This window comes from Meles meles, chromosome 12, assembly GCF_922984935.1.
Source record: "Meles meles chromosome 12, mMelMel3.1 paternal haplotype, whole genome shotgun sequence".
In the NCBI taxonomy this organism is placed as follows: domain Eukaryota; kingdom Metazoa; phylum Chordata; class Mammalia; order Carnivora; family Mustelidae; genus Meles; species Meles meles.
The window spans coordinates 58,249,658-58,274,824 of NC_060077.1; the positions used below are offsets into that span (position 1 = coordinate 58,249,658).

At 41.3% G+C, this 25,167-nt stretch overlaps 1 protein-coding gene across 17 annotated transcripts in view; it reads left to right on the top strand.

Annotated features, from left to right (window-relative positions):
- DTNA (dystrobrevin alpha) overlaps positions 1-25,167 on the top strand; it is a 137,783-nt gene that overhangs the window by 20,694 nt on the left and 91,922 nt on the right. For all 17 annotated transcript variants that reach the window (XM_046024777.1, XM_046024782.1, XM_046024783.1 and 14 more), the window contains exon 3: positions 7,076-7,156. In XM_046024777.1, coding sequence (XP_045880733.1) covers positions 7,076-7,156 — 81 coding nt within the window. The remainder of the gene's footprint in view (positions 1-7,075; positions 7,157-25,167) is intronic.

Sequence of the window (25,167 nt, forward strand, 5' to 3'; positions counted from 1 at the left end):
GAAAAGTTCTCTAAAGTAAATGCTCTAAGGAAGGGAGGTCAGAGATGTTGGGTCAGGAAGAAGCCTGTCTGAAGTTTGGTCAGGGCGGGCGGGAGTGGGGGCCGTGGGGGTAATGTTAATGCATCTTGGCCTTACAAAGGCCAAAAAACAGAGGACACAAAGAATAGAGCGTTGTAATTGATGAGAAGAACAATGGGTAAGAAATTTAGGCAAATTCAGGTGATTACGACAAATCTCATTAAACATCTACTCTGAGCTCAGAAACACAGCAGCAGAAGCAAGAAGAAATGGTAAAGAAATTAAGGGTAGCGTGGACTGAAATAAGCCAAAAAAGACTAGCCTTATGTTAAAACCAAAATGAAACACTAACGCTGTGGCCAACAACTTTGATTAAAGAAATTCTAGACAAGTTGTCTTTAACCAAAACTCCCTTGAGGATAATACCCTAATTATCAGTTTGTTTAGTACCTTGGATTAAAACTGAAAAGACTTAGTTAAAGTTAAATGTCATCCTCACTTTGGCTTTTCAGCCATCAAATGAGTTTATCAGTTCAAATCAGTTTATCAGATTGGCTTTTAGCAGAATAAATGGTTTGTTCTTGGAATTAAATCACCTCTGTTTTCCTGCTGTCAGAAGACATCACTCTGCCTTATATGACCCTCACTTATGAACACGTCACTCACTGTTGTGAACGTCTCCTAAGGATAAGCCATAGGCCTTTACCTTCAAATCCATTCACCTCAGATGCTGAGTAAATGTTGGTTTACAAGCCTACAGGGCACAGGACAGGTAGGTTTTAATCAGAGGAGAGTGATTGGAAAACATTCTTTCAGAACGCGGAAGACTACCTACCGAGATAAAGAAGGTCCTGAGGAGAAATCAGAGTGCTACCACTGCCTTTAAGCAGAGGAGGGATAGAAAATCAGAGAGAGGCAAATATTCGTATTCAACCAACACTTGAATTGTTCAAAGGCAGATAGTTCTTCAGAAAGGTGACTACAGTCAGCACATGGGTAGCTGGAATTAAACCTAGAGTATGATTTTGTAATACTATGACTTTTAGGAAAATTGATTTCAAAAACTCAGAAAATGCCATGAATGAGACTGCTCTCATGAGCCCACCACACACCTGGTAGGCCATGGTGGATACAGGGACTTTTTTCACTTGCTTCTTCATTTCTCTTGCTTCTCAGCTTCTTTAAAATGTTAATACCGTGGGTCACCACTCTGGAAATACTCTCTTATGGCACCACTCTAGTCTACTCTTCTGCTTTTTTTGACCACTCGACTTCTCTTTTTCTGTCTCTTGGCACCTTCCAGATACCCGAAAGCCAGATTTTACCAAAGTTTTGTTCAATTCCCTCCATTTACAACTTCATTTTCTGTCAAGGCTTCGCCATTATTGTTATGGCTCACAAGTTTCAAGGAGTCCTTCAAAGCCATTCTCATAAACCAGCTTATCCAGAATAGTCAGTATATAAACTCAGTGTCCCTTCTAGCCTGTTCCCTCACTGTCAAGGTTTCTCCTAATGAAGCAGCTTGAGGTGGGCTCACCATTAATTCCACTAAGTGCCCCTGATTATATGCAAAGTCACCTCTTGGAAAAATATCCCCAGTCTTGGTGCAATGAAGACAAATTGCTGCATTTTATATGTTTGTTAATAATTTTGGAAATGTACTCCATAGTCAGGAATTCTATATATGTATATCCAACTGCCACTGATTATCTCCATTTGGACATCCCACAAGCACCTCAATCTCGGTGAGCCCAAAACTGAACTCTTCATTCACCCACCTACAAATCTATTCTTCCGTATTTTTAACCATAGCCCAGTGAGGGCCTCCCCATCCCACTCAGTGTCCTAACGTAGAAATTTGAGCATTATCCTTGAACCCCAAACTCCTTTCTCTCTTCCCTTCTCTATCTCTCTCTCTCTCTCTCTCACACACACACACACACATACACACACAGATCCAGTCAATCAGCAAGCATGGAAGACTTCAGATACATTGTTCATAGCCTTCTTCTTTATTCTGTAGATATTTGTTGAGTGAATTTGAAAAATTAATGAGATATTTAATTATCTGAATGACCATACAAAAGGCTTTATGATGAGCTATCAAAACATGAAAGGCAAAATACACACAAATTGTGTGAAATTATTCAGAATGTAATAAAAAAATGAAAGCCAAATATTAGGTAAGGTTGGTTGGTTGGATAAAAAGATAGATGGATAAATGGAGAAAAATTAGGAAAGAAGGTGGAGAGTAAGAGGTGAGAGAGTAAGGAAAGGAAGGACAGAGAGGAAGAGAGGAGAAAAATCTTGGAAGGAAGAACAAAAGAGGAAAAATGGGATTTGTAGAATACAGCAGTGTGATCCATCAGAATTTCTTTTTTTTTTTTCTTTTTCAGAGAAAGGAAGCAGAAGGGGGAGGGGTAGTGTGGGGCCAGACACAGGGCTTGATCTCACAATCCTGAAATCATGATCTGAGCCAAAATTAAGAGTGGGATGCTTAACTGATTGAGCTACTTGGGTGCCCCTGTGATCCATCAAAATTTCTTAACGCTGTCTTTGCTTTTGTCTTTATCACTTTCTTCCAAGTATGACATGGGTATGAGAGATTTAAGGAGATGGTACGAGAGCATCAAGTTACCTTAAGTGAATTAGCTTTACATTTTTATTATGAAAAGTTTCAAATATATACAAAAGTCTAGAAAATAATATTCATCTCCACCCTTATTTTCTCCCAGCCCCTCTCTATCATCATGAAGAAAATCTAATATATTATTTAAATGAGTTGACTCTAATGTTTTAAAGAATTATATCCTAGTGATACAATACTAAAAGAAAAAATACCATCCATTTTTCTCAGAAATAATGAAGAGGACATTGTAAAAAAGAAAAAAATGGGGAAATATTATACTCATTTTTTTTTTGCTATACCTATTTTTTATTAAAAAGGAAGACTATAGAGTCTTGGGAGTCTAGGGTATGAACTTGCAGGTATTATTATATGATGGATTTTTTTTCCAGATGATGGAATAAAAATAGTGCTAATACTAGATATTTCAAGATGCTAAGAATAAGGATTGCTCTACTGACTTCTTCATTCACTTATTCAAATTCTGTCTTTTTTATAAAGGAATTAAGTCAGCTAATTTCCCTTTTTAATAAGGCTACTAGACTGCTAGCTCAGGAAAATACTATAGCATAAAAACGAACCTTAATTTCAGCAAGATACTGGCAAAGTCTCTTACGTTGTGAGTGTGTTGGAGAAATGTGAGATGAATCGCTGTAATTAGGTAGATTTAGAGGTGGTGATGTGACCATGTCTGCAGGAGTAAGCAATGGGTCAGTCAATTTGGAGGACAGCCTCTAGTAGATACTAGAAGAATCTATTTGCGGACCTGTTCATGTCCTCGGTTTTAACCAATGACTTGGACACAGAAGACATGTGACTACTCCCACCGTAGACTAGGAGCTTATAGACTTTTGAGAAGAGACCACGCATATAAAACTGAATTAAGTTTACGGTTTACTGGGGCAGAGACAAATAAATTTGTTTTAAACAAGTTGGATAAACAGAGCAAGCGCCTGGTGCAGCATGTCTCAGCTCAGCTTTTTTGGGTCCCAGAACCATATGGATCCTGTTGCCACTTACATTGTCTGTGCAAAGTGGTGTGAAAAGCTAATGTCTGCAAAGCTCAGTTTCATTGCTCACCACATCCTGTCTGATACTTAGGGCTTACATCCTCAGCCAGGAGGAACTTATACAAATAGGAAACAGCAAGAGACCCTCAGACCCCTTCCTGACTCCTGAACAAAACAGAGGGTCCATTAAGTCCACATCGTGATAGGACAGGGAACCCTCTCATTCTCCTGTCCCTAAGCATTATCTCTGTGCCCCTCTTGACTATGTGCAGGAGAGTCGCACCTTTGCTGAATTGCCCCAAGGGCCTCTATGAGAAGGAGGTGCCTAGGAGCCATGGTTTCTGTCCTCGGAGGATACGGTCTTGCTGGAACTAAGACATTTAATTGTGTGGGACATCAAAGCCCTTTCACACCTGGGGCTTATCATTATCCTTCCAGAACTTACACAAATAATCTATGTCCCTAATGTCTTCTTTTAAAGACTTATTTACAGATAGTGATTGTTGACCCAAGTTCAGCATCAATAAAAATACATCTTCCTCCAGGGGAAAAGGCAGACTGAGTGTTCAGGCATTTCAGATAGTCTCTCGTCTCTGGTTATTCAATACCCCAGAGAGTTCCTGTTCCACAGGAGCCTCTAAGGTTTACAGAGGACACGAAACTGGGAAGTCCCTTGAAGATGCCAGTGGCAAAATCAAAAATTTTAGAATGGTTACAAGCACGAGCTAAAAATTAAAAGAAACTAACCAGATAAATACAAAGTCCTACCTTTAGCCTCCAAATATGCATTTAAATAGAAAACAGAAAAGATCTGATAAGATGTAGGTACATATGATTTTTTTAAACCCACTTTTTAATGAAAGAGCCAGAAGAATGAGCCATTAATGATTGCTTTCTATATATTCTGCACAGGCAAAGCAATAACTGTGGCATTTGGGTTAATTTTGTATATCTCATTTCAGTGAGCTACGAGCCACCCAAAGAACCAGAAGACTAGAATGGATAAAGGTCTCAAAGTCATGCCTGATGATAATGAGAATAATAATAGCAACAGGCATATATTGAAGCCCTATTGTGTGCCTCCATCTGTGGTAGACAATGGACTTGAAATGGCTGTGGAATTGAACTTGTCCAATCTAAAAGGTCAAGAAGTTATGATCCCAACTAAACTTTAAACTCCATGATGAGAGAGGTGTTTTTACATAATCTTCAGATGGTAATGAAAATGCTAGTCATGGTCATGATAGCTGCTTCCCAATGTGTGAGAAATAAATTATCAAGTGACAGGGAGGAAAAATGATGTGTCTCCAGAGAGGAAATTATTTCAAATAAATTGAACTTATCAGGACACAAATTAAAGCTCAAATATAAAAAAGGAATTTCTATCACTTAGCACTATCAGTATCACTTATTGTTGCTCAGAAGTGGTATAAGAAACCTTTTAAGGAGTCCCACCTGCTATTAAGTGCTCACTAGGTACAAGCGTCAGACCTTACCAGCTTGTAAAGCTGATCCTGTAATCCCCATATTCATGGAGAAATCCAATACTGAGTAAAAACTTGTCAAAGGTCACACAACTAGGAAATGAAAGATTAAGGCTTACTGACTTTAAAGCCCATTTATTTTTACTAAGTTATAACCATCCCTATCATTGAAAATAATCCATATGGCCATTGTCCACATGTCCATCTCTTAAGGGCACGGTTAGGAGAATTCCTGCATTGGGAAAGGATGGGCCCTACCTAGTTCTTTGATCCTCCAAGCACCCAGGGTCAATGAGCCTGTTTGTCAAGTAACACATTCTCATGAGAATGATGTTTAATGATCTGCTTCATAAAACTGGGAAGTAATGGGAATATTGGTATCATTTTTAAACGAATCTAAAGAGATCAGTTTGATTCAAGGGTATGCTAAATGCTCTCAATGCAGGACACTTGCTAATTCACCCCGAATTTCATTAAGAAAGCACTTAATTGGCCTCCTAATATAATTATTTCTAGGCCAGTTCATTTACTTGCTACCCTAACTATTCTATTTTGAATCATTTATGTAGCACTTTTACTGGTAAAGTTCAACACATGTCAAAATATAGCTCTGTGCCTTTATATCTGTTACGCACCATAAACATGGGCTTAAAGAAAGCCAAATATTTGGAAGCAGAGAAGAACAGACATTTGTTGAAAGTCTAGACACAGTCTAGAGATCAGCTCATTCGGAAAAGAGTAGGAGGATCGCCAGGAACTCTGGTGTGGATGTAGCAAGCAGTCCGTCCACAGGGCGCTGTGACGACACCAGCCCCTGCCTGGCAGAGGCTCTGGGTGGAGAGTCGTAGGAAATATTACTGGGTTGGTGGCATGGGAAGGACACACAGACGGGCTTGGATTCGCAGCAGAACATTCAGACTTGGTGAGCAGCAGAAGCCACGCTGGGTTCTTGAGTAGAACTAGAGAATGAGCAAATTTTTTCAAGAATATGGGGAACATGTTCCTCTCTTTAGAGAGAGGAGTGGGAAGCCACAGTATAAGAAAGAGTAGTGGTTGTTCTTAGAACGGAGTCTCCTCTGAGGTTGACAGGAAGGTTTGCAGGATAGGCACTAGCAATACTGATGAATCCACGGCGCCAACTCTGCGCCAAGCCCTGGTCTCTGTGCTTAGGTGTAGTAACACATTTGCCACAATTCTGTGAAGTGAGTAGCGGTGGTATCATCATCCCCAACTTCCAGATGCGAAAACTGAGGTTTCTAAGAGCAGCTGACCTGGGCACCGGGGTGGCTCAGTCAGTTAAGCACCTGCCTCAGGTCATGATCTTGGGATCCCAGGATCGGGCACCCACCCCCCACCACACTCCCAAGACTGCGCTCAGCCCAGACTCTGTTTCTTCCTCTTCCTCTGCTCCTCCCCCGACCTGTGCTCTCTCTCCCCCTCTTTCTCTCTCTCTCTCAGATAAATAAATAAATAAATAATCTTATAAATACAAATAAATAAATAAAAACAGTGGACCTAAGGTCACACTTAGGTCCCCACATTCAGCGAGTGCTCCCATCGCAGCCAGATTCTGGTGACCCATCGCAGTGCGTTTAAAATGGTTGTTTGACGACACTGCTGTGGTCTTGCTGTTTAAAGTCACAGCTTGAGCAGATTGTTCTCGGAAGTGGCAGACACCACAGGGCTGAGGCCGTGTTCCTCCGCCCACGAACACGGTGGACAACCAGCGTGCTGGCTCCGCGCGTTCTCTTCCTCCGGAACCTGAGGGATGTGAGGCAGACCTTTTCTAGTCTGAAAGTTATATTTGTAGTCTAATAGAGATAAAAATCAAGTTAAGTGAATGGGTTATACTATCTATGGCCGTTTTCTTTATAAATATTATAAATCGCTTTCCACACACATGGCAGACCATATGTGTACGTTTCTCCCCCCACCAGGGGCTCAAGATCTGGATCGCATCCGACTCTCCACCTACAGAACAGCATGCAAGCTTCGGTTTGTTCAGAAGAAATGCAACTGTGAGTATGCCAGTTGTTTGGACTAATTACCCTCCTGAATCTTATAGTTTACGTTTGTTACTTTGTTTATGAAAACTGGTGTCTTATAAGTGTTGATAAAAATATGTTTACACAACAGTAGAGTATCAGGATGCACAAATGGTTAGAGAGACTCTCTGTAAGTGATTCTGAAGGCGTCATTGCTCTTAACTGCTCAAGTGATGAGCCTTTGGATGTGTGTGAAATCCTGTCCTTGGGATGGCTTAAATCTGGATGGGTATTGTTCTTCTCTTCTCTAGCTTTGGTATTGTCCATGCAGTGCCATCAGAGTGGTTTCCACCAACGTTAGAAAACATCAGATATTAAGTCCTCTTTATACATGTGTTTGCCTTACAAGTATAAGAAAATGTTGATAAGCCCCTGGAAAGCACAGAAGTTTCTTTCTGAAGCTACAAAATTACCCTTTGTATCAGAGTTTTAACTACATTGGCCTGCATCAGACCACGACAAGAAAAGAGACAATAATACTTGAAGAAACAAAGAGACTTGCTTCGACTTGTTCCCAAATTTTAAAATGTCAGCAGCCACTAGATCACTAATCCCAGCGAACCGTTTGCGTCGTCTGCTGCTTCACTGCTCTCGTCATTTTCTGGAAAGAAAAATTGCCTCATAGTTCGTGTATATGAACTTACTCTTTTCTTTTTGAAAACTGACTGCTGTAAAAACGAATAAGTATTCTCATTTTCTAATTAGTATTGGATGGATTAGAAAAATGAGAACCGGAATGTTCTCCTGAGGATATACACGTAGTTTTTGCATGAGTGGCAGAGGGCTTAGACACGGTCAGTGTGGAAACCAGGCATGTCCACACCTCTACCTCCCGGAGTCTCCAGCAGATGTTCCCTGGGGTCCTGCCCCAGGCTCCCCAAATCCTGACTATGGGGGATGGACATAAATATGGTGCTCATGTAGAGCTTCTTCCTCAGCTTCAGTGGCTGGAAATGGGGCTGAAGTTCGGGGCAGGAGGAGAAAGGGGTAAACACAGGTTGGCCAGATATCAAAGACAGGCTTGACTCCTTACAGGAAACTAAATCCATCAAAAAAAAAAAAAAAAAAATTGGTGGGGAGACAATGAGAAGAGCACACAGATGCGGGAAGGAATCTGTGGATGTACTTGTAGCCCTGGGCACTGAGTCTATAAAAGGACTTTTGAGCGCTGGTATTAAAGGACAAGGAAGAGGCTCCCACCAAAAACAGGGCTTTTCTCCCTTCCTCAACCCTACCACCTGTATTTAAACAAAAGGAAAGGTCTCCACGTATTCAGCGATGAAAAAGTGACAGGATCTTCCCGCTTTCTTTCCTCATCGCCACTCAGTGGCCCTGAGAATGAAGGGAGAGGAGAAAGAGCAGGGACGGGGGTTCTCATCCCACAGAGCTTTGCCAAGCAGAGCTTCCTCAGGTCCTTTCAGCAGAGATAGGGAATTGTTTAAAAAAAAAAAAAAAAAGGGTTACAAAACAGTAGGGATGAACTAAAAAGTAAATAAACAGTAAAGAAAGGGAAGGCTGGGAGGGAAGGGGAGAGCATTGCATAGGCCCTAACTATCTCCAGCAACCCTGGGCCACCTCGCATTCCTCCTGCTCCCAGGGAATAGCCCTTTCTCATTCTTGGGGGGTTCCTTTTCCTCTTCCTGTTCTTTTCTGCTCCTCATCCTTATCCTACATCAAGAATCATGTGATAGTCACCCTGACTATCCAAGGAGTCACAGTGACCTCCTTGGAAAGCAGTGAGGAAAACAGTTCCAGTCCATCCCTAGGGAAACTAGAACTTTCATACTCGTCTAGTTGTCCCTGGGTGCATCCATTCACTTACCTTTTAATTTAGAAAGCTTATAACGAGCTCCTACTGTGTGTTCGACACTGTGCCCGAGGTAGAGCGATGTGAAGAACATGCGATCTCTGCCTTAAAGTTGCCCAAAGTCTAACTGGGTTAGACTGGCTGGAATTTTAAACAAGCTCCTAACACAGTATGGAAGTGTAATGGTAGGAATGGGGCATGGTGTTGTGGGAGCACAAGGAGGCCGGGCCCTATGTGGGCATGAGGGCCAGTAAGAGGAGTTTCCTAGAGAAGAAGACATCTAGTCTGATTCTTAGAGAGTTAGTGGACGTTACACAGAGAAGTGTTACACCCAACAAACTTCTTCTATTTGAGGGTGAGGGAAATCCCTTCTCAGCCTGCTGGCTAAGATCAAGTGTAGGATGAGGAAAGTATTACATTCTCTACAAACTACACAAAAGTAAACCTTAAGGAAGAGGAACAAGCAGGTTTTCAATGCTCTGCTAAAATAAAGTTGCTTTTTAAAATTGTTTCTACCTCGAGCAAAAGTGTTAAATGCAAGTACGATATGTGTTTTCTGAGTTTTCCTTCCTGACAACAGATCTAACAGTTATGATGTCAGGGAGCTTGCAAAATGCTAACACAGCTGAGGCTGTTTTATCTTAAAGGCGGAGCCTACTTTTTTGGATAACCAGGACACTGGTGTTTATGGGACATAATATTAGTCAATGTTGAACATACACCCCTATATTAGGGGAAAAGGTCATTTTTGTCTGCAGTGAAACTTAATACGCCATAAATATGGTACTTTATGCTGGAGTTTTACTCTACAATAAGAGAAATAAAAAAAAAAAAATCCAGGCAGTGTATTTGTAAGTACATTTACTGAAATTCTTACATAGCATTTACTTCATAGAAATCAATGGACCTTAATGGAGAACAGGTTATTTTTAGGTCCAGACCTTATTTACAGGTAAGACTGATGTTGGGTATTAACAAAACTAAGCTTAAAAACTACATAGTAGAGGGGGGAACACATTAAAAACTGACACTTGTCAAGTCATCACCTAGAAAAAAAATATATTATCTGGATATAGCATGGAGTATATAGACTTTAAGAGATTTTTTTTTTTTATCTGAGTTCAGACATCAGAAGGGTAAGTTAATTCCCTGTATTTCTGTCCCCACAGCCCTTGCCTACTATCTTTATGGTTTCCTGTACAGAGCACTGATTCCTATCACTGACATTCATGTTCATTCCCTCTAATGCAATTCCTGATGGTTGCTGAGAGTAACTGTTTCTCAGGGTCAAAAGCACTCCACAGGGGGCGCCTGGGTGGCTCAGTGGGTTAAAGCCTCTGCCTTCGGCTCAGGTCATGGTCCCGGGGTCCTGGGATCGAGCCCCACATCGGGCTCTCTGCTTGGCAGGGAGCCTGCTTCCTCCTCTCTCTCTATGCCTGCCTCTCTCCCTACTTGTGATCTATCTGTCAAATAAATAAATAAAATCTTTAAAAAAAAAAAAAAAAAACACTCCACAGAAGAGGCCAGAAAACTGTGGCCTGTGCACTAAATGCCGCTCAGCACTTACTTTGTAGAGACTGTAAAATAGGAGTTTTTACAGACGAATATTTGCAATGATTTTAAAATAGGGAACACTACTTACAGTCCCAGTTAAGCAAAATGCTATCCTTCCCCCCACAAATTCCAATCTTCTCATTGGTAAACAAGTATTGAAAAAAAAATTGCCCTCCAGTATTATATTTTTAATTTCATCAGAAAAATGTTGTATAAATTTCTCTCTCATTATATATATATATACATATATATATATGCTAATATCTACATAATATTACTATGTAATCTGGTAGTGCCTCACTCTCCAAACACGAAAAAGACATTCACCAACTTCTGTTATAAAAGAAAAACTGTGAGACACCATCTTTTCTTTTTTTCAGACAAAAGACACTTTATTCCTTCAACTTTTCTCCATGGGATTCATTTGTCAAGTCAGCTTCTTCCCCTCACTGTTCATTTTTGTACCCTGGCCTAACCTCCCTCCCCGTGCCATGACTAGCACATTCCCTAATGGAATAAAAGGATGGATGACCCAAAAATTAGGGGACACCACGTTGTCAATTTTATTTTCTAGGAGAAATAGGACAGAAAGGGGATAATACACACAGTAGTCCTAACTCTGCTTTCTAATCGATAGCATTTTCTTTAGCTTCAAGGTTTCCTGAGAACTTTCCACAAAAAATAAGCTATACACCATCTATAAGGATGTGTGCAATGACAACATCTCAGCCTTTGTTTTAAACAAATAATTATTTTCTGCCAGAACATTATCTCCTCGGTCAGCACTGACATGGTTAATGATCCAGATTCCCTGTAATGTCAGCAGATCTTTTTCCAGAAATTACTTTGGAGTCAATGGAATGCAGCCTTAAGTTCATGAACAATAAAAGGGAACAAGAGAAATAAATCAGAAATCTCAAATCCCTCCTGTTTAATAAAGGGAGCAAAAGTAAGGAGGCACTTTCTTTTAGTTCTGCTCACAGCCTGAATTTTCTGTCAGTCATATCAACTAAAATTTCATTAAAATTTTGCTTAAAAGGAAAAGAGGAGGAAAGGTATATATTTGTATCTGAGCTTTCAGAGTTTCTCAAACATCTTCCCTCTAATAAAATAAATACAAGTATTCCTCATCCACTTATAAAGTTAGAACACATGCTTTGACTTGATAACTCTAAACTTCATTTAGGGTTTCTAGAAGGGAAAAAAAATGCAGAAACTGCTCACCTAATGGCTTCTCTGTCGCTGTGAAATTAACTCATGTGAGTGCTAGATATATGGTGGATCCAGAAGGAATATTTTTTTATGAGTGAATGAATAGGATCCACTAGATTCATTTTTTACCCGCCAAGTGATTAGTCTTACACTTTCAGGAGTAGGCTTTAGGTATGTGTTTTGTTTTTGTTTTTGAGATTTTATTTATTTATCTTGAGAGAAAGAGAGAACGAACATGAGCAGGGAGAAGGGGTACAGAGAGGGAGAAGGAGACTCCCCACTGAGCAGGGAGCCCAACTCGGGGTTTGATCCCAGGACCCCAGGATCATGACCTGAGCAGAAGGCAGATGCTTAACTGAGTGAGCAATCCAGGTACTCCTAGGTATGCTTTTTCTGAAATAAATACTAATATCCCATTCAATTTTATTCAAGTTGATTACCAGCATATTCCTCCTCTTTGCCATATTTTTAAGTATGTGGATTTTGGGCTGCCTGTATCCATTTCTATCATTACATAACACACTTAGCCACTTAAAACAACACACATTTACTCTCTTGTAGTTTCTATCAGTCCAAAACCAAAGACAGCATGACTGGATTCTCAGCCTAGAGTCTCCCAGTGTCTGTGGTTCTCATCTGGGGTTCACGGTTCTCTTCTGAGTGAACTGGCTATTGGCAGAACTCATTTCCTTATGGTTGAAGAGTTGAGGTCTCCATTCCTTGCTGACAGTCAGCTGGGGACGACTCCCAGGTTCCTACAAGCCACCTGCATTCCTTGCCACACAGCCCTCTAGATGTTTGCTTCTCCAGGCACACTGGGTCTCTCTGACTTCCTCCTCCTCTGTGATCAGCCAGAGAAAATGCTCTACTTTTAAAAGAGTTATGCAGGGGCACCTGGGTGGCTCAGTCAGTTAAGTATCTGCCTTAAGCTAAAGTCATGATCCCAGAGTCCTGGGATCGAGTCACTGGATAAAGCCCAGAGTCAGGCTCCCTGCTCAGCAGGGAGTCTGTTTCTCCCTCTGCCGCTCACCTCACTTGTGTGCTTGCTCTCTCCCTCTCTCTCTCAAATAAAGTCTTTTTTAAAAAAAAATGAAAGGACTTATGTGAGGTCAGGTTCACCCAGAAAATCTCCTTATCTTAAGGTCAACTGACTTGAGACCTTAATTACATCTGTAAAATCCCTTTACTGCAGTACCTAAATTAGTGTTTGATTCAGCAGTGGTGAAGGTATGTCAATACTGAAGACCAGGAATCTTGGGGGTTAGGCAGGTGTGAAGAGGAAGAGGGCATCTTAGAACTCTGCCTACCACATTGTTCAGCATCATTGACTTTTCTGTTTTCTAGATAATGACATAGAGAGCCTTGGGTGAAAAAAATGAAGTTTCAAGGAAATACTCAGGTGACAAAAACAGATCCCCCCAAAAGAGATGTGTCTGAAGGAGAGAGATAGAACTCTTTCCTGTCGAGGAGTCAAAAGGAAGAGCAGGAGTGTTCAGTTAGGGAAATAAGTGGCAGATGGCAAAGGCTTAGAGCATAATTATCTGTGCTCCAAGTGATTTTGATACATATTTTCACTCCTGATGTTGGATCATTCTAGACACTTGTTTAGAATAAAGAGAAAGGCATTGCACTAGAATCCAACATTCCTTAAAAACTCCCTGTGGGGAGGTTGGTGGTAGCAGCAGAACATAAACCCATTCAAGATGCCTTATAATGTGGCAGCAGAAAACCTCCTCCTGGACCAGCAGAAAACTCTGTCTGGACCTGTGGCAAAACTGTTTCCCCTTCATCAGAGCGAACTTCTGGTAGAACAAATCTATACTGTTAAGGTCCTGGTGCTTATGATACAGGCTTAATTAAAGCTGCTTCTTCCCTTTCATTGCTTCTATTTTTAAGATCTTAAAGATTCAGAGCTTTGTTTTCTTGTTAGAGCTTTTATTTTTAGAGACTGCTAGGAGCTCCGTCTTCCCATGCACAACCTATGAACTGAACCAGTGCCTGCAGTCGTTTGTGGGTGTCTGGAGGGAACAGCCATCAGCTTCCTTCCCTTCCTCCTGCTTCTGCATTAGACCACGGAGCTGGGACCACGGAATACTTTTACGCTCACAGTTTAGGAAAGAACCTCATGTTTAAAAGCCCCAGCCCACTGGTTAAGAGTGACATGTACAGAGGCATCCTTTCAAGCTTCCCTGCGCCATCCAGCAAGTAAGATTCAGTGGCCTTCCCTTAGTGGTCTGCCAAGCTGTGTTCCTGGGAACCTGCTGGATCGTCACAGAGCCGTTGAGCTGAGCAGTGAAGGGACACCCAGAGGGTGCTGTCCTACAGCCTGGCTCCTGGGGTTGTGGGGCTCTGGCAAACACTAAGAGGAAACTGAAGACAGTCGGGAGGACAGGGAAGGAAAGATGGCCACTCCCACAGAACCACCCCTGCGACCCATGAGGACTAAATCAAGGAGACTTTCTTGACATTTTGTTCATGTTACCAGCAGCCACTCACTTATTTTTTTATTCAACGAATATGGACCAAGGTTTGCTGCATGCCAAGCATTTTTCTAGATCATGCGGAGGGGGGGGGGGGACGGGGGGGAGGGGGAGGTGATAATATTCCATAGTGTTCAAATTTAGTATTAGAGTAACCTCCAGTTTAGAATCTAATGCTATGTTCTATTTATTATAAAGCTTCTGGTTTGGGGACTATCAAATAGTAGATAACACTCTAAAACTTTGCTATATCAGCTTATACCTAGCCTGTCAAGTCCCCTGAGCAAACTGTCATTTTCTGAAGAAAAAAAAAGTAGTTATAAGAATGGCGGTTAAAGGCATCAAATATATCTGTAGCTATTGAAATAAATTATTTAGCTATTTTTAATTATTCGTGGTGTTGGGCTAGGACTTCTGCTTTACCTCCTTTTTTATCAGGAATTGTAAAGTTCTGTTTGTTCTAGATGAGGAGAGCATAGCACAAGAGATGTTAAATGGCTTCTCCTGAATAAACACCAGATCAAATCATATAATTGAGAACTCAACTTCTAACCTCCAAATATTAGCCAAATGCTATGGTAAACAGAGAGCCTGTCCAGCGATGTCTGTCAAACTCATGGACCACGAGCCTGCTACAAAGCTAATAATGCGTCAGCCCTGAGAAGCTTAGTTTCTCAAAGATAATAAACTCGATCATAAGATCAAGTATACATTTTAATTTCCAAATTCAACAAAGCTGATATAGGACTGTGATATTATTATATTGTGGAGAAGGATATGTTGAGGAAGAGTTATTTGACCACGCAGAATTAGAATCTGTTTTGAACATGGTCATAATCATCGTTTTCTTCTCCTTTGTTACTCTGAATGGGCTCAACCAGTAATAGATGGGGACTTGGTTAGAATCCGTGCTTGAGCCCGTGTTTCCCAGAAAGCAGACTCCACACAAGGCTTCTGTGGAACTCCCTCGTTTGCCATTCCAGAGCAGAAATGGATCAAGGGAGGAAAGCCAACAGACAGTGCAGGAACTTCTAAGGAACCTCCCGAAAGTCTCCAGAACTTTCCATTCAGGGGCCACAAGGAGGAAGTCCTAATCTTGCTGCTCCTCCCTCCCCACCACCCCCATACGTCTGGGTTGCATTTGTGTAGGTGTGAGGCGGGTTCCGGCCTTAGTGCTGGGGCATCCAAGGTTTGGAACAAAAGGCAAGTACTGTCTGGTGGCAGTTGTGTGGAGCCGATCAGTCGAAGTCTACACCTTGCCGGTCGTTCCTGCAGGGGCTGGAGCAAGGGGCAGAGCCAAGATTTTGAAAAGGTACCAAACAGGGGTCTGAAACATTGCCTCCTGTGTACCTTGGCTTTCTGTGGTAGACATTTCCTCATCAATGTTTTCTACTGCCTTTAAAATTTTTTTTTTCTTACAGAAGATACACTTCTTATATTCTTAACCTCACTTAAGATACTGCAGATAATCTGCCGATTAGCCCTCTAGAGACTGCTTCACCGAAACACTAACCTATCTCCCAGTTTTCCTGCGTACTAGGAAATTGAGCCATAACTATTTTCTGAATGGGTGAATGAAATGCATTTTCAGTGTCTATCCCGTTTTTTACTCTCATTGCAGAAAGACCATTAATTATACAAAAATGGTACAGAGTGAGTGCAGGGAAAAGGGACACTTCCCCATGACTGCTGTTTATCTGTTCTTCAGGGGCCCCGTGTACTTTGTCCGTCAGTGTTGATCGGGGTCATATTGGCACACGGTGCGGCATCCCTGAGAGCAACAGCTGTAAAGGAAAAGTGGAAAGCAGTTTCTCACGGTTGCCAGCCCTGTGGTTGCTCTTTTTCTTGAAATGCCGCTTCTGGCATCTAGGGTTCTGGCCATCTGCTCAAGTCATAGTGTGTAAGGAATAATGAAAGTACTGTGGGAAGCCATGCTCCGTGAGTCTCACTGAGCTCTCCTGAAACACTGAGGTCAAGGGGAATCTTCTAGAGATCATATGTCATGACTGGCAAACAGTAGGCCCTCTACCCTCCTCCATTCACCAAGTACTGGTGAGCACCCTGTTTGAACAAGGCATATGCAAGTAGCTATGAGAAGTACGGAGATGAACGGGACATAGTACACATCTTCAAGTTAGTTATAATTTCATGCTGTGGTTCTTTCTCCTCATGCATCTTTGAGAGAATCTGATGAAAGTCACAGATCCTTTCCCTCCAAACACACATGACCGCAACCATAAAATTTAGTTCATCATTTCAGAGACCCTCCTCTCCTCTGAAGTTCAGTCAAGGGCTTATCAAAAACAAGTGGAGGGAACAATTTGGCCCTTAGAAACCCTGAGAAATGCAGAGTGTCGTAAATGCTCTAATACATGAAGTTGTCTGGGAACGACAAACAGGAGAGCATAATTCCACGTGAAGGTACCAGGGCTTCCTCGGGCATACATGAGTGTAATACCTTGAAAGGCAGTCAACTGAAGAGCGTACTTGCTGAAGAGTACAATAAATCAGTGCAAGAAAGCCAAATGTGTATTCTGGAATATGAAGCCCAGTGTGGCTGGGGCGTAAGATTCTTGGAAAAAGCTGGAGGTGAGTGGGAGATGAGGTTAAAGATTGGAGGACTGGACTGGTGCCTGGGTGGCTCGGTAAGTTTCCGACTCTTGGTTTCAACCTTTGTCATGATCTCATGGTTTGTGAATTCCAGCCCCGAGTCAACCCCCAGCTCCATTCTGCACTCAGCAAGGGATCTGCTTGAAGATTCTCTCCCTCTACCCTCCCCCAACTCATCTCGTGATCTCTCTCTCTCTCTCTCTCAAATAAATAAATAAATAAATATTTAAAAACAAACAAATAAATAAATAAGGTTAGGAAACTAGAGTCCAAGCATTGGTTTTCAAGCTTAGAAAATTGGGTTTTACTCAGTAGGTGATGGAGAATGGCATGGCCACAGCTGGGACTTACACCATTTCTTAGGGCAGATGGAAGAGGGCAGCAACTGGAGATGTGTAAGAAAGGCTACTGTAAAAATCTATGTAGAATAGGCTTGGCAGTAGCATGGCCAACAGTATAAGGCACTGGATTAAGGCTGCAGTCTCTTTGGGGGTGTGCATTCGAATCCCACCATTACCATCCAATGGGCACCTGGGTGGCTCAGTCAGTTAAGCGTCTGCCTTAGCTTAGGTCATGATCCCAGGGTGCTGGGGATCCCTGCTCCACAGGGAGTCTGCTTCTCCCTCGACCCTCCCCCTCCTCTCTCTCTGTTTCTCATGAATAAATAAAATCTTGAAAAAAAAAATCTATGTAGAAGGCAGTAAAAGCCCAAACTAGAGCACTAGAATGTAGGGAATGCTCTTTAGCATATTGAAGAAACCTATACAAACTGTCTAGTGAAGGCTAAAATGACTATCCAGAGGGGAGATAAGATACACGATCCTCTTGCTTCTGAAGCTATTAAATACATTCCGAGCAGAGTTAAACACTGGCAGTGAGAAATTGGTTATTGTTCAGATCTTTCTTTTCATTTACTTTCTCTTATTATTTTTATAATCATTGGTACAATACTTTGGAAAAGAATAGGCTTAATAAATACTTGTTCAATTGAATTCAGCTCAGTTTAATTTACGGTATGACAGCTATTGAGCCAACAATTACTATACCTCATTTTGAATAATGATGCCAGTCTACAAACACAATTTAAGGAAAAATGAATACTTTTTCCTAATGGACAATAGATGTACTGTCAGGGCCTTTGAGGATTGGCCTGATATCCTACTTGATTTTATGCCAAAAATATGTTGTAGACCTTTTCCTGAAGATCTCTTCCATCATGCATCTTACCCAGGAAATTAAAGTGAAACTAAATGTCATCTTTGTAAGCTATGATGCTTCTCTCCGAGGATCCTTAGCACAGAGAACAGTCTTGGTGATTAAGGTATGTAATGTAGGTGCAAGGGAGCGTTGTCTTTGGAAGCATAAAATAATTTGGTGAGTTATTCGGATGTTGTTTCGATTCATTATTGAAAGATATATCTCATGGCTCATGAATGGAAATCAAATACAAAAATTGTGTTTTCTTAACATTTTCTTTCCCAACTCAGTTTTTGGTCAATGTGGCTAATCTCTTCAGTATAATCACATCAAAATGCATTTCTTGACCCTGGCAAAGCATACCACTTAACTGAATTTCTCTTCCCTAAGAGCTTTTTAAACACTGTTTTGTCATGATCAAAAGCCTGCATGAAGGCATAAAAATAAATTATTTGTTTGAGAAAATCTTAACAACTAGACAATTTGCACATGGCTTTCTTGACCACAATCCTTGTTCCCAGGATTCTTGTGATATCTTTTAAATAAATTCCTCCAGCTCAAATGAGCATCAATTTCCTGTTCTCCTTGTCTCTCATCTCTTTAAGTCATGCTCCACAGCCGTGGTTCTCAAACATCCTTGCTTTTCAAAATCACCCAAGGAGCAGGGGAAACCAGGGATTCCCCTGACCAAACTCCAGAACTATGGAATCAGAGGTCACAGTTTGAGACCTGCTCATCACTCCAAAGAGCACTTTTGATTCTCACCACTGGACTGGTTGGCTGTAGACCAGGATGGAATTAACTCACATGTATTTTGAAAATGAAATTTAGTGTTAAACTTGAGGGGAAGCAAATTCTCCATCTCTCTATTTGATTACTGAAAAATTAGAGAATTGTCAAATAATGACCAGTAGGAAAGGTTACAAAGTTACAGACCCCACTTTCCAGTACACCCAGCAAACAAACTCTGCTAGCCCCAATAAGTCAGTAGAAGACGTGGTTGCCCCTTCTTTATTCATTGCTCTCTGCTATCAGTCACTAGATCATCTTCTTCCTGGAGTATCCACCCCCCCACCACCATCTTTATGTAGTGAGATCCTGCTGTGATTCAGGAACCAGCTTGAGCCCTACCACCTCCTCTTTTGAACTTTGAACTTTGAAGTTTCCAGCCTGCAATAGCATCCCTGTATTTTCAGCTCCAGTAGTTTTGGGTTTTTTTTTATTGCTTTTTGTTTGTTTGTTTTTTTAATCTGCCCAGAGAATATGGGCTTTTGATGACATAGTGTCTCATCTTGATCTTTAGGCCATCTGAACGGGTCTTTTCCCATGGGAATTACAACCTCTTTCCTGGCCAGGTTCTCCCTTCTAACATCAAGCATCATATATTGTAGAATCTTTAAAATTATTGGTTGGATTTCATTTCTTTTGAAAATATGATAGAATCTCATTTCTTGCTTCCATTCCCAGTTCTGTATGTACGCAGCAGTCTTCTTCTGTAGGTTAATGCTTGTACATGCAATACGTGTAGGGTAAGTTAGTGACACGCGGAAATATTCTTTTCTTCTCACAAGCTGACGTTCTCTGAATTTTGAGATAAGTGTTTGATCTGAATGTGAGCTAAACTCATTGCTGTGATACAGTCTCGCTGGATTTATAATTTATAAGAGGAAAACCAACCTGAAATTGTAGAAGAAAGCTTGTATGAAGGGACAGAAATCTTTATCACTGACAGAGTAGAACAAAAAATTGGGGGATTATAGTCTTATCTGAATATTACAGTAAATGTTAATGCTTGTTTTCTCTCAAAAAAAAGAACAATGCCTAAAATGCATATGGCGCTTTAGAGTTTACTAAGTGTTCTCCATGTGATTTTTGTTGTTCCCCAGAACACCTGTAAGATAAGAAAGTTGGATATTATTATTCCTGTTGTACAAATGAAGAAATACCTGAATCCAAGTCTATGATCTCTGAGCCCATTTTTCTCTGGAAGAGAAGCTAGACTTGTTGCGTACTCTATGCCTTTGTTCACTAGATCCCACAGTCCTCTTCCACCTGTGAGTCTGTGTCTTCAGGGACCTGTCTTGTTCACACTAATTCTAGAAGCCAGAAGAGGGCTGTGACATAATAAGGGCTGATAAGTACTTCTTCAGTGAATAAAATGAAGTTGTTAGCCTCTGGTATGCAAGGCTAAGAAAGGCGAGTTAATGCGCTGGCAAGGTAATGAGCTTAAAGAGGAACCTGGAGTTGTTCCTGAAACTCACAAGGAGGTAGGTTCTTCTCCCCACCTCCTCACACCCTACGCACGTGGCAGTCTGACCCACACGGGAAGCTCCCTGAAAGCATTCTCACCTAAAGTCTCCTTGATATTTAGAATAGTGAGTGAAATTTGCATTTGAGAGCTGGCATAGGAAAAAGACAATGTGTCTATGTGCGCTCATCTTTTAGTGCTAAGGGCACCAGAACTTTATTGGAAAACTAAAAGAATGACTCTCCATTAATAACTTTCCTATAAGCCTGCAAACAAATTTTAATAATCCACTGTGTGAAGGAACACAATTTGGCACATCAGACCTGCAGTATAAAGGAATCAGAAATACCACCTGCACGTGGTTCTCATGCTCTACCGAGGGGTAACAATGGGAAATTCATGCTGGGAATTTTCCTGAAAGTCAGGGAACTTGGATCTAGGGAGGGAAGATCTGGACAAGTTTTCTGGAGGAACAACCTATCTCCTTTGTAGTGGGATTGGATGAGTAAGTCAGCATCAGAATTCTCCCTACTTTTACCTGTGTGTATCAGAGACTGGAAAACTTGTCCTAAGCAAACCTCGAACAGTCACCATCACTTTAAGCCTGGGTGGCCAAAGTAGATGGGGGTTAAGAGGGTGTATGCATGAGTGTGCACACACATACACGCCCCATCTGCATGCTAGAGGATATTCCCAGTGGCATACCAACAGTTTATGTTCAATTCCAAACCTAATGCAAATTGCTTTTCTCCCAATCATGATCCCTAGGGAGTCTGCTTCTCCCTCTCCCTCCATCCCTACCCACCCCACCCCCCATATACTCTCTCTCTCACTCATGTTTTTGCTCTCACTCTCATGCACGCATGCGTGCACACGCTCTCTTAAATAAATAAATCTTTTTTTTTTTTTTTTAGGTTTTATTTATTTATTTGTCAGAGAGAGAGAAAGAACCCACAAGCAGGGGGAATGGCAGGCAGAGGGAGAATAAGACAAGGAGCCCCACACGGGACTCAATCCCAAGACCCTGGGATGCTGACCGGAGCTGAAGGCAGATGCTTAACCAACTGAGCCACCCAGGTGTCCCAAATAAATGAAATCTTAATAAAAAAAGAACAACAACATAGCAGGCTCTCTTGATGCCAAGGACAGAGAACCACTGACTTCCAGCCTGTTTGTCATTCTTAAACTGCCTGGGAATGTTGTTAAAATTCAGATTCTGATTCTCCAGATCAGGGTTGGGGGCCTATAATTGTGCATTTCTAACAAGCCTAGTGCCTTGCGGCTCTGAGGGCGGTCCAAGAGCAGCAGCCCCAGGGAACCGTTCTACAACCTGTAGGGCTTTCCAGCCTGCAGCCACGGTGGAAAACCACCACTCCAAAATGACTAGAATTAAAAAGTCACTATGATTGTTTACTGACCTTCCCCAGCTGCAAGCCCTCTGAAAGACTTCTAAAGTTTTATAAGATTGTCAGAATCACTTGGAGAGCTTTGTGGAAAGCCTTTCTCACCTTCCTAAATTTTGGAATTGGTAAGTAGTAGAAAGTAGACCTGGGAATTTTGAGATCTGTAAGTGCTTAAGCTTTTTTTTTTTTTTCCTTTTTTTCCTAAGTGCTTTAAAAAAAAAATTGTCCTTAGATTCACTGACCTGGACCCAATCTCTATGATGTGTGGTCCAGGGAAGCCTGGTTCTGGACTAAATAATGACATAGACTAACTCCTGAGGTTGTCTTTTGATATTCCTGTAAATATTCCGTATTTACCCTATTTATATACTTCTGTTTCCGATCAAGTTTATGACCTCAGTCATTCCTTTCTAGGTATAAATGAGTTTGGTATTTTTGCACTTTTCCCCGAGATACTTGAATTTAAGTCATCTCTGTGGCCTAAAGAATTGGTTTCCTATGAAAATAACGTAACATCAGCAAACAGATAAGAAACATCACTTGAGAACAGCAAACTCTTCTCTACCCTCATGCAAACACACCACACCTCTGCCTCTGACTTAGCCCTTTCCTACCTGAGATTGCCTGGACTGAAGACAAACTATTAAAGCTGTGTCTATTTTCATTTATTTATGAATACAAACTGTTAGGCTTTACTAATGTCCAAAATTTACACTAATATTATTTTTAAGATTCGGTGAAGTACTAAATACTACTTTTTTCTGTTTTTTTAAATTTTTTAATAAACATATAATGTATTTTTATCCCCAGGGGTACAGGTCTGTGAATCGCCAGGTTTACACACCTAAATACTACTTTTAAGAATACATGTTTATATTTGATATGGATAATGTTAGCCAAATAATTTTATTATACAAACCATTGCTTTATCTAGTATATTAGTTTAAAATGTATGCAGTAATATAGATGAGGAAACCCCACTTCTAGGCCTGTGCCTAATAGGTGCTTAACGATGGACAGTTAACGCTTGATGGATATTTAGTAAAGTGTGCACAGTGCCATCTAGTGGTGCACAGTCATCACTGCACAACGTAAATGTCCATTTTCTAAAATGATTTGATGGCTCAAGAGTAAACGACATGTTTATAGGACTGTCAGACTTTTCAAACAGACTTCCTACTAGCTTCCTTATGACTCTCAACTTAGCACATTTCTTAATGTTCCTATTTCATTAAGCAAAAGGCTTGTGATACCCTTTCAAAAATAATGAATGGATGCTAAATAATTATTTAATAACTTGTACACTAAGCGCCATGTGAAATGCTTTATATGGATTTTCTCATTTGATCCCCGCAATAACCCTGCATTGGAGCAGCTGTTTTTGTTGTTTTTCTAGAGCAACTCTTATTGTCTCCATTTTACAGATGTGGAAACTGAAACTTAAGGATGTTTTTTGTTTTTTTGTTTTGTTTTTTTTTAAGATTTTATTTATTTATTTGACAGAGAGAGATCACAAGTAGATAGAGAGGCAGGCAGAGAGAGACAGAGGGAAGCAGGCTCCCTGCTGAGCAGAGAGCCCGATGCGGGACTCCATCCCAGGACCCTGAGATCATGACCTGAGCCGAAGGCAGCGGCTTAACCCACTGAGCTACCCAGGCGCCCCAAAACTTAAGGATGTTAAGTGACTTGCCCAGGGTCCATAGAAGCTGGTCGAACGTACTGTCCAGGAACCTGCACAGTTCTGCACTGCTATCTGCAGCTCCCACAGTAGTCACCAGTGAAAGTTTCCAAGAAGTCTCTGTGGAAGAGGGCCTTCCACACCCCCCTTTACTGATCAACTATGGCCAAATCAATTCAAACTCCAACTCAGAATTCATGACAGACTGAATAGGATCCACTTTTATGGCTGGGATGTAGTTTAAGCTTCTTTTAGAGTGCCTATATACGTGCAAATTTGCATGTTATTTGGGTTATTAAATTTGGGGGGACTATGCTGAAGCTTATGTTTGGAGTCACAGATCTTGTAAATTAGTAAGAAGAGAGTATGGCTGTAAATCGAAGCTGTTTAATTATTTTAACACTAACAGCTATCATTCGTTGAGCACCTATGTGCCAACTCTGTGGTTAGTGCTTGTCTATACTTTTTCTTTCTCTTCACGACAACTCTCTCTGGTTGGGATTCCTCTCCTTATTTCTAAAAAGAAAATAATAACATGTATAGGGAGAAATAACTTGCCCACAGTTCGACAGTTATTAGGGGAGCCAGGAGTGAAACCTCAATCTTTGTAATTACAAAATCTGCCTTCTGCCACTCTTGGAAGATAAGTATGTGTAATGTTCATGATTACAGTTTTTTGGTACACTGCCACGCCTCTGCAAAAATGCCAGCATCCTGGGGGGGCCCCGGATGGCTCAGTTGTTCATTCAACTCTTGGTCTTGGCTCGGGTCACGATCTCAGGGTCAGGGAATCCAGCCCTGGGTTGGGCTTCATGCAGTGGGAGTCTGCTAGAGAGTCTCTCCATCCCTCTCCCTCCGCCTCTCCTCTTCCCTTCTAAAATAAATAAATGAATCTTTTAGGAAATAATACCACCATCTTTACGGGACGCCTGGGTGGCTCAGTCAGTTAAGTGGCTGCCTTCAGTTTGGTCCATGATACCAGTATCCTGGGTCTGAGTCCGACGTCGGGCTCCTTTCTCGGCAGGGAGCCTACTTCACCCTCTGCCTGTACCTCTGTCTGCCTGTGCACTCTTTCTCTCTGACAAATAAATAAATAAAATCTTTTTTAAAAAGAGAGAGAAAGAAAGAAAAAGAAATAATACCACCATCTTTCCTGGGACCACAGCAGCAGGCTCCAGCCACTTCTGCCCTGCACGCCTGTCCATGTCAATTACTCTCTTCCCTTACAGTCTGAAATGACGTCTTTAAGCTGCATTTCTGAGCATGTCACTCTATTTAAAACCTGTGTCTTCGTACTTTCAGTATAAAGATCCAGATACCTGCCAGAGCTACAGGGCTCCTCCAGCTTTATCCGTTCCTCTGGCCTCTTCACAAACCATTTCATAATCCCATTTTGTACCTAGCATCCTGTCTGTCATGCTAGGTCATCATTTCTGATGATCTGTGTGATTGTGAATCATGTCTCTATCCCCACCTGACTGTTAGTTCTCTGAGGCAGGAACAACAACTTTGCATTCTGCACCAGACAGATCCCCAAGGACTAGATCCAGAGGATCTCTAGGTGAAGCATAAAGGGAATAAATATAGGAATCCCAGTTCTCACAGAAATTAATTTAATTCCTCAAGAAATTAAATAAATAAACTTATAGATGCCATCTCCTTGGAAGTACCTTGGTTGCCAAATTGAAAAACTGGATGAAAAGCATTAAGAAACAGTTTCCAGGGCGCCTGGGTGGCTCAGTTGTTAAATGTCTGCCTTCGGCTCATGTCATGATCCCAGGGTCCCAGGATTGAG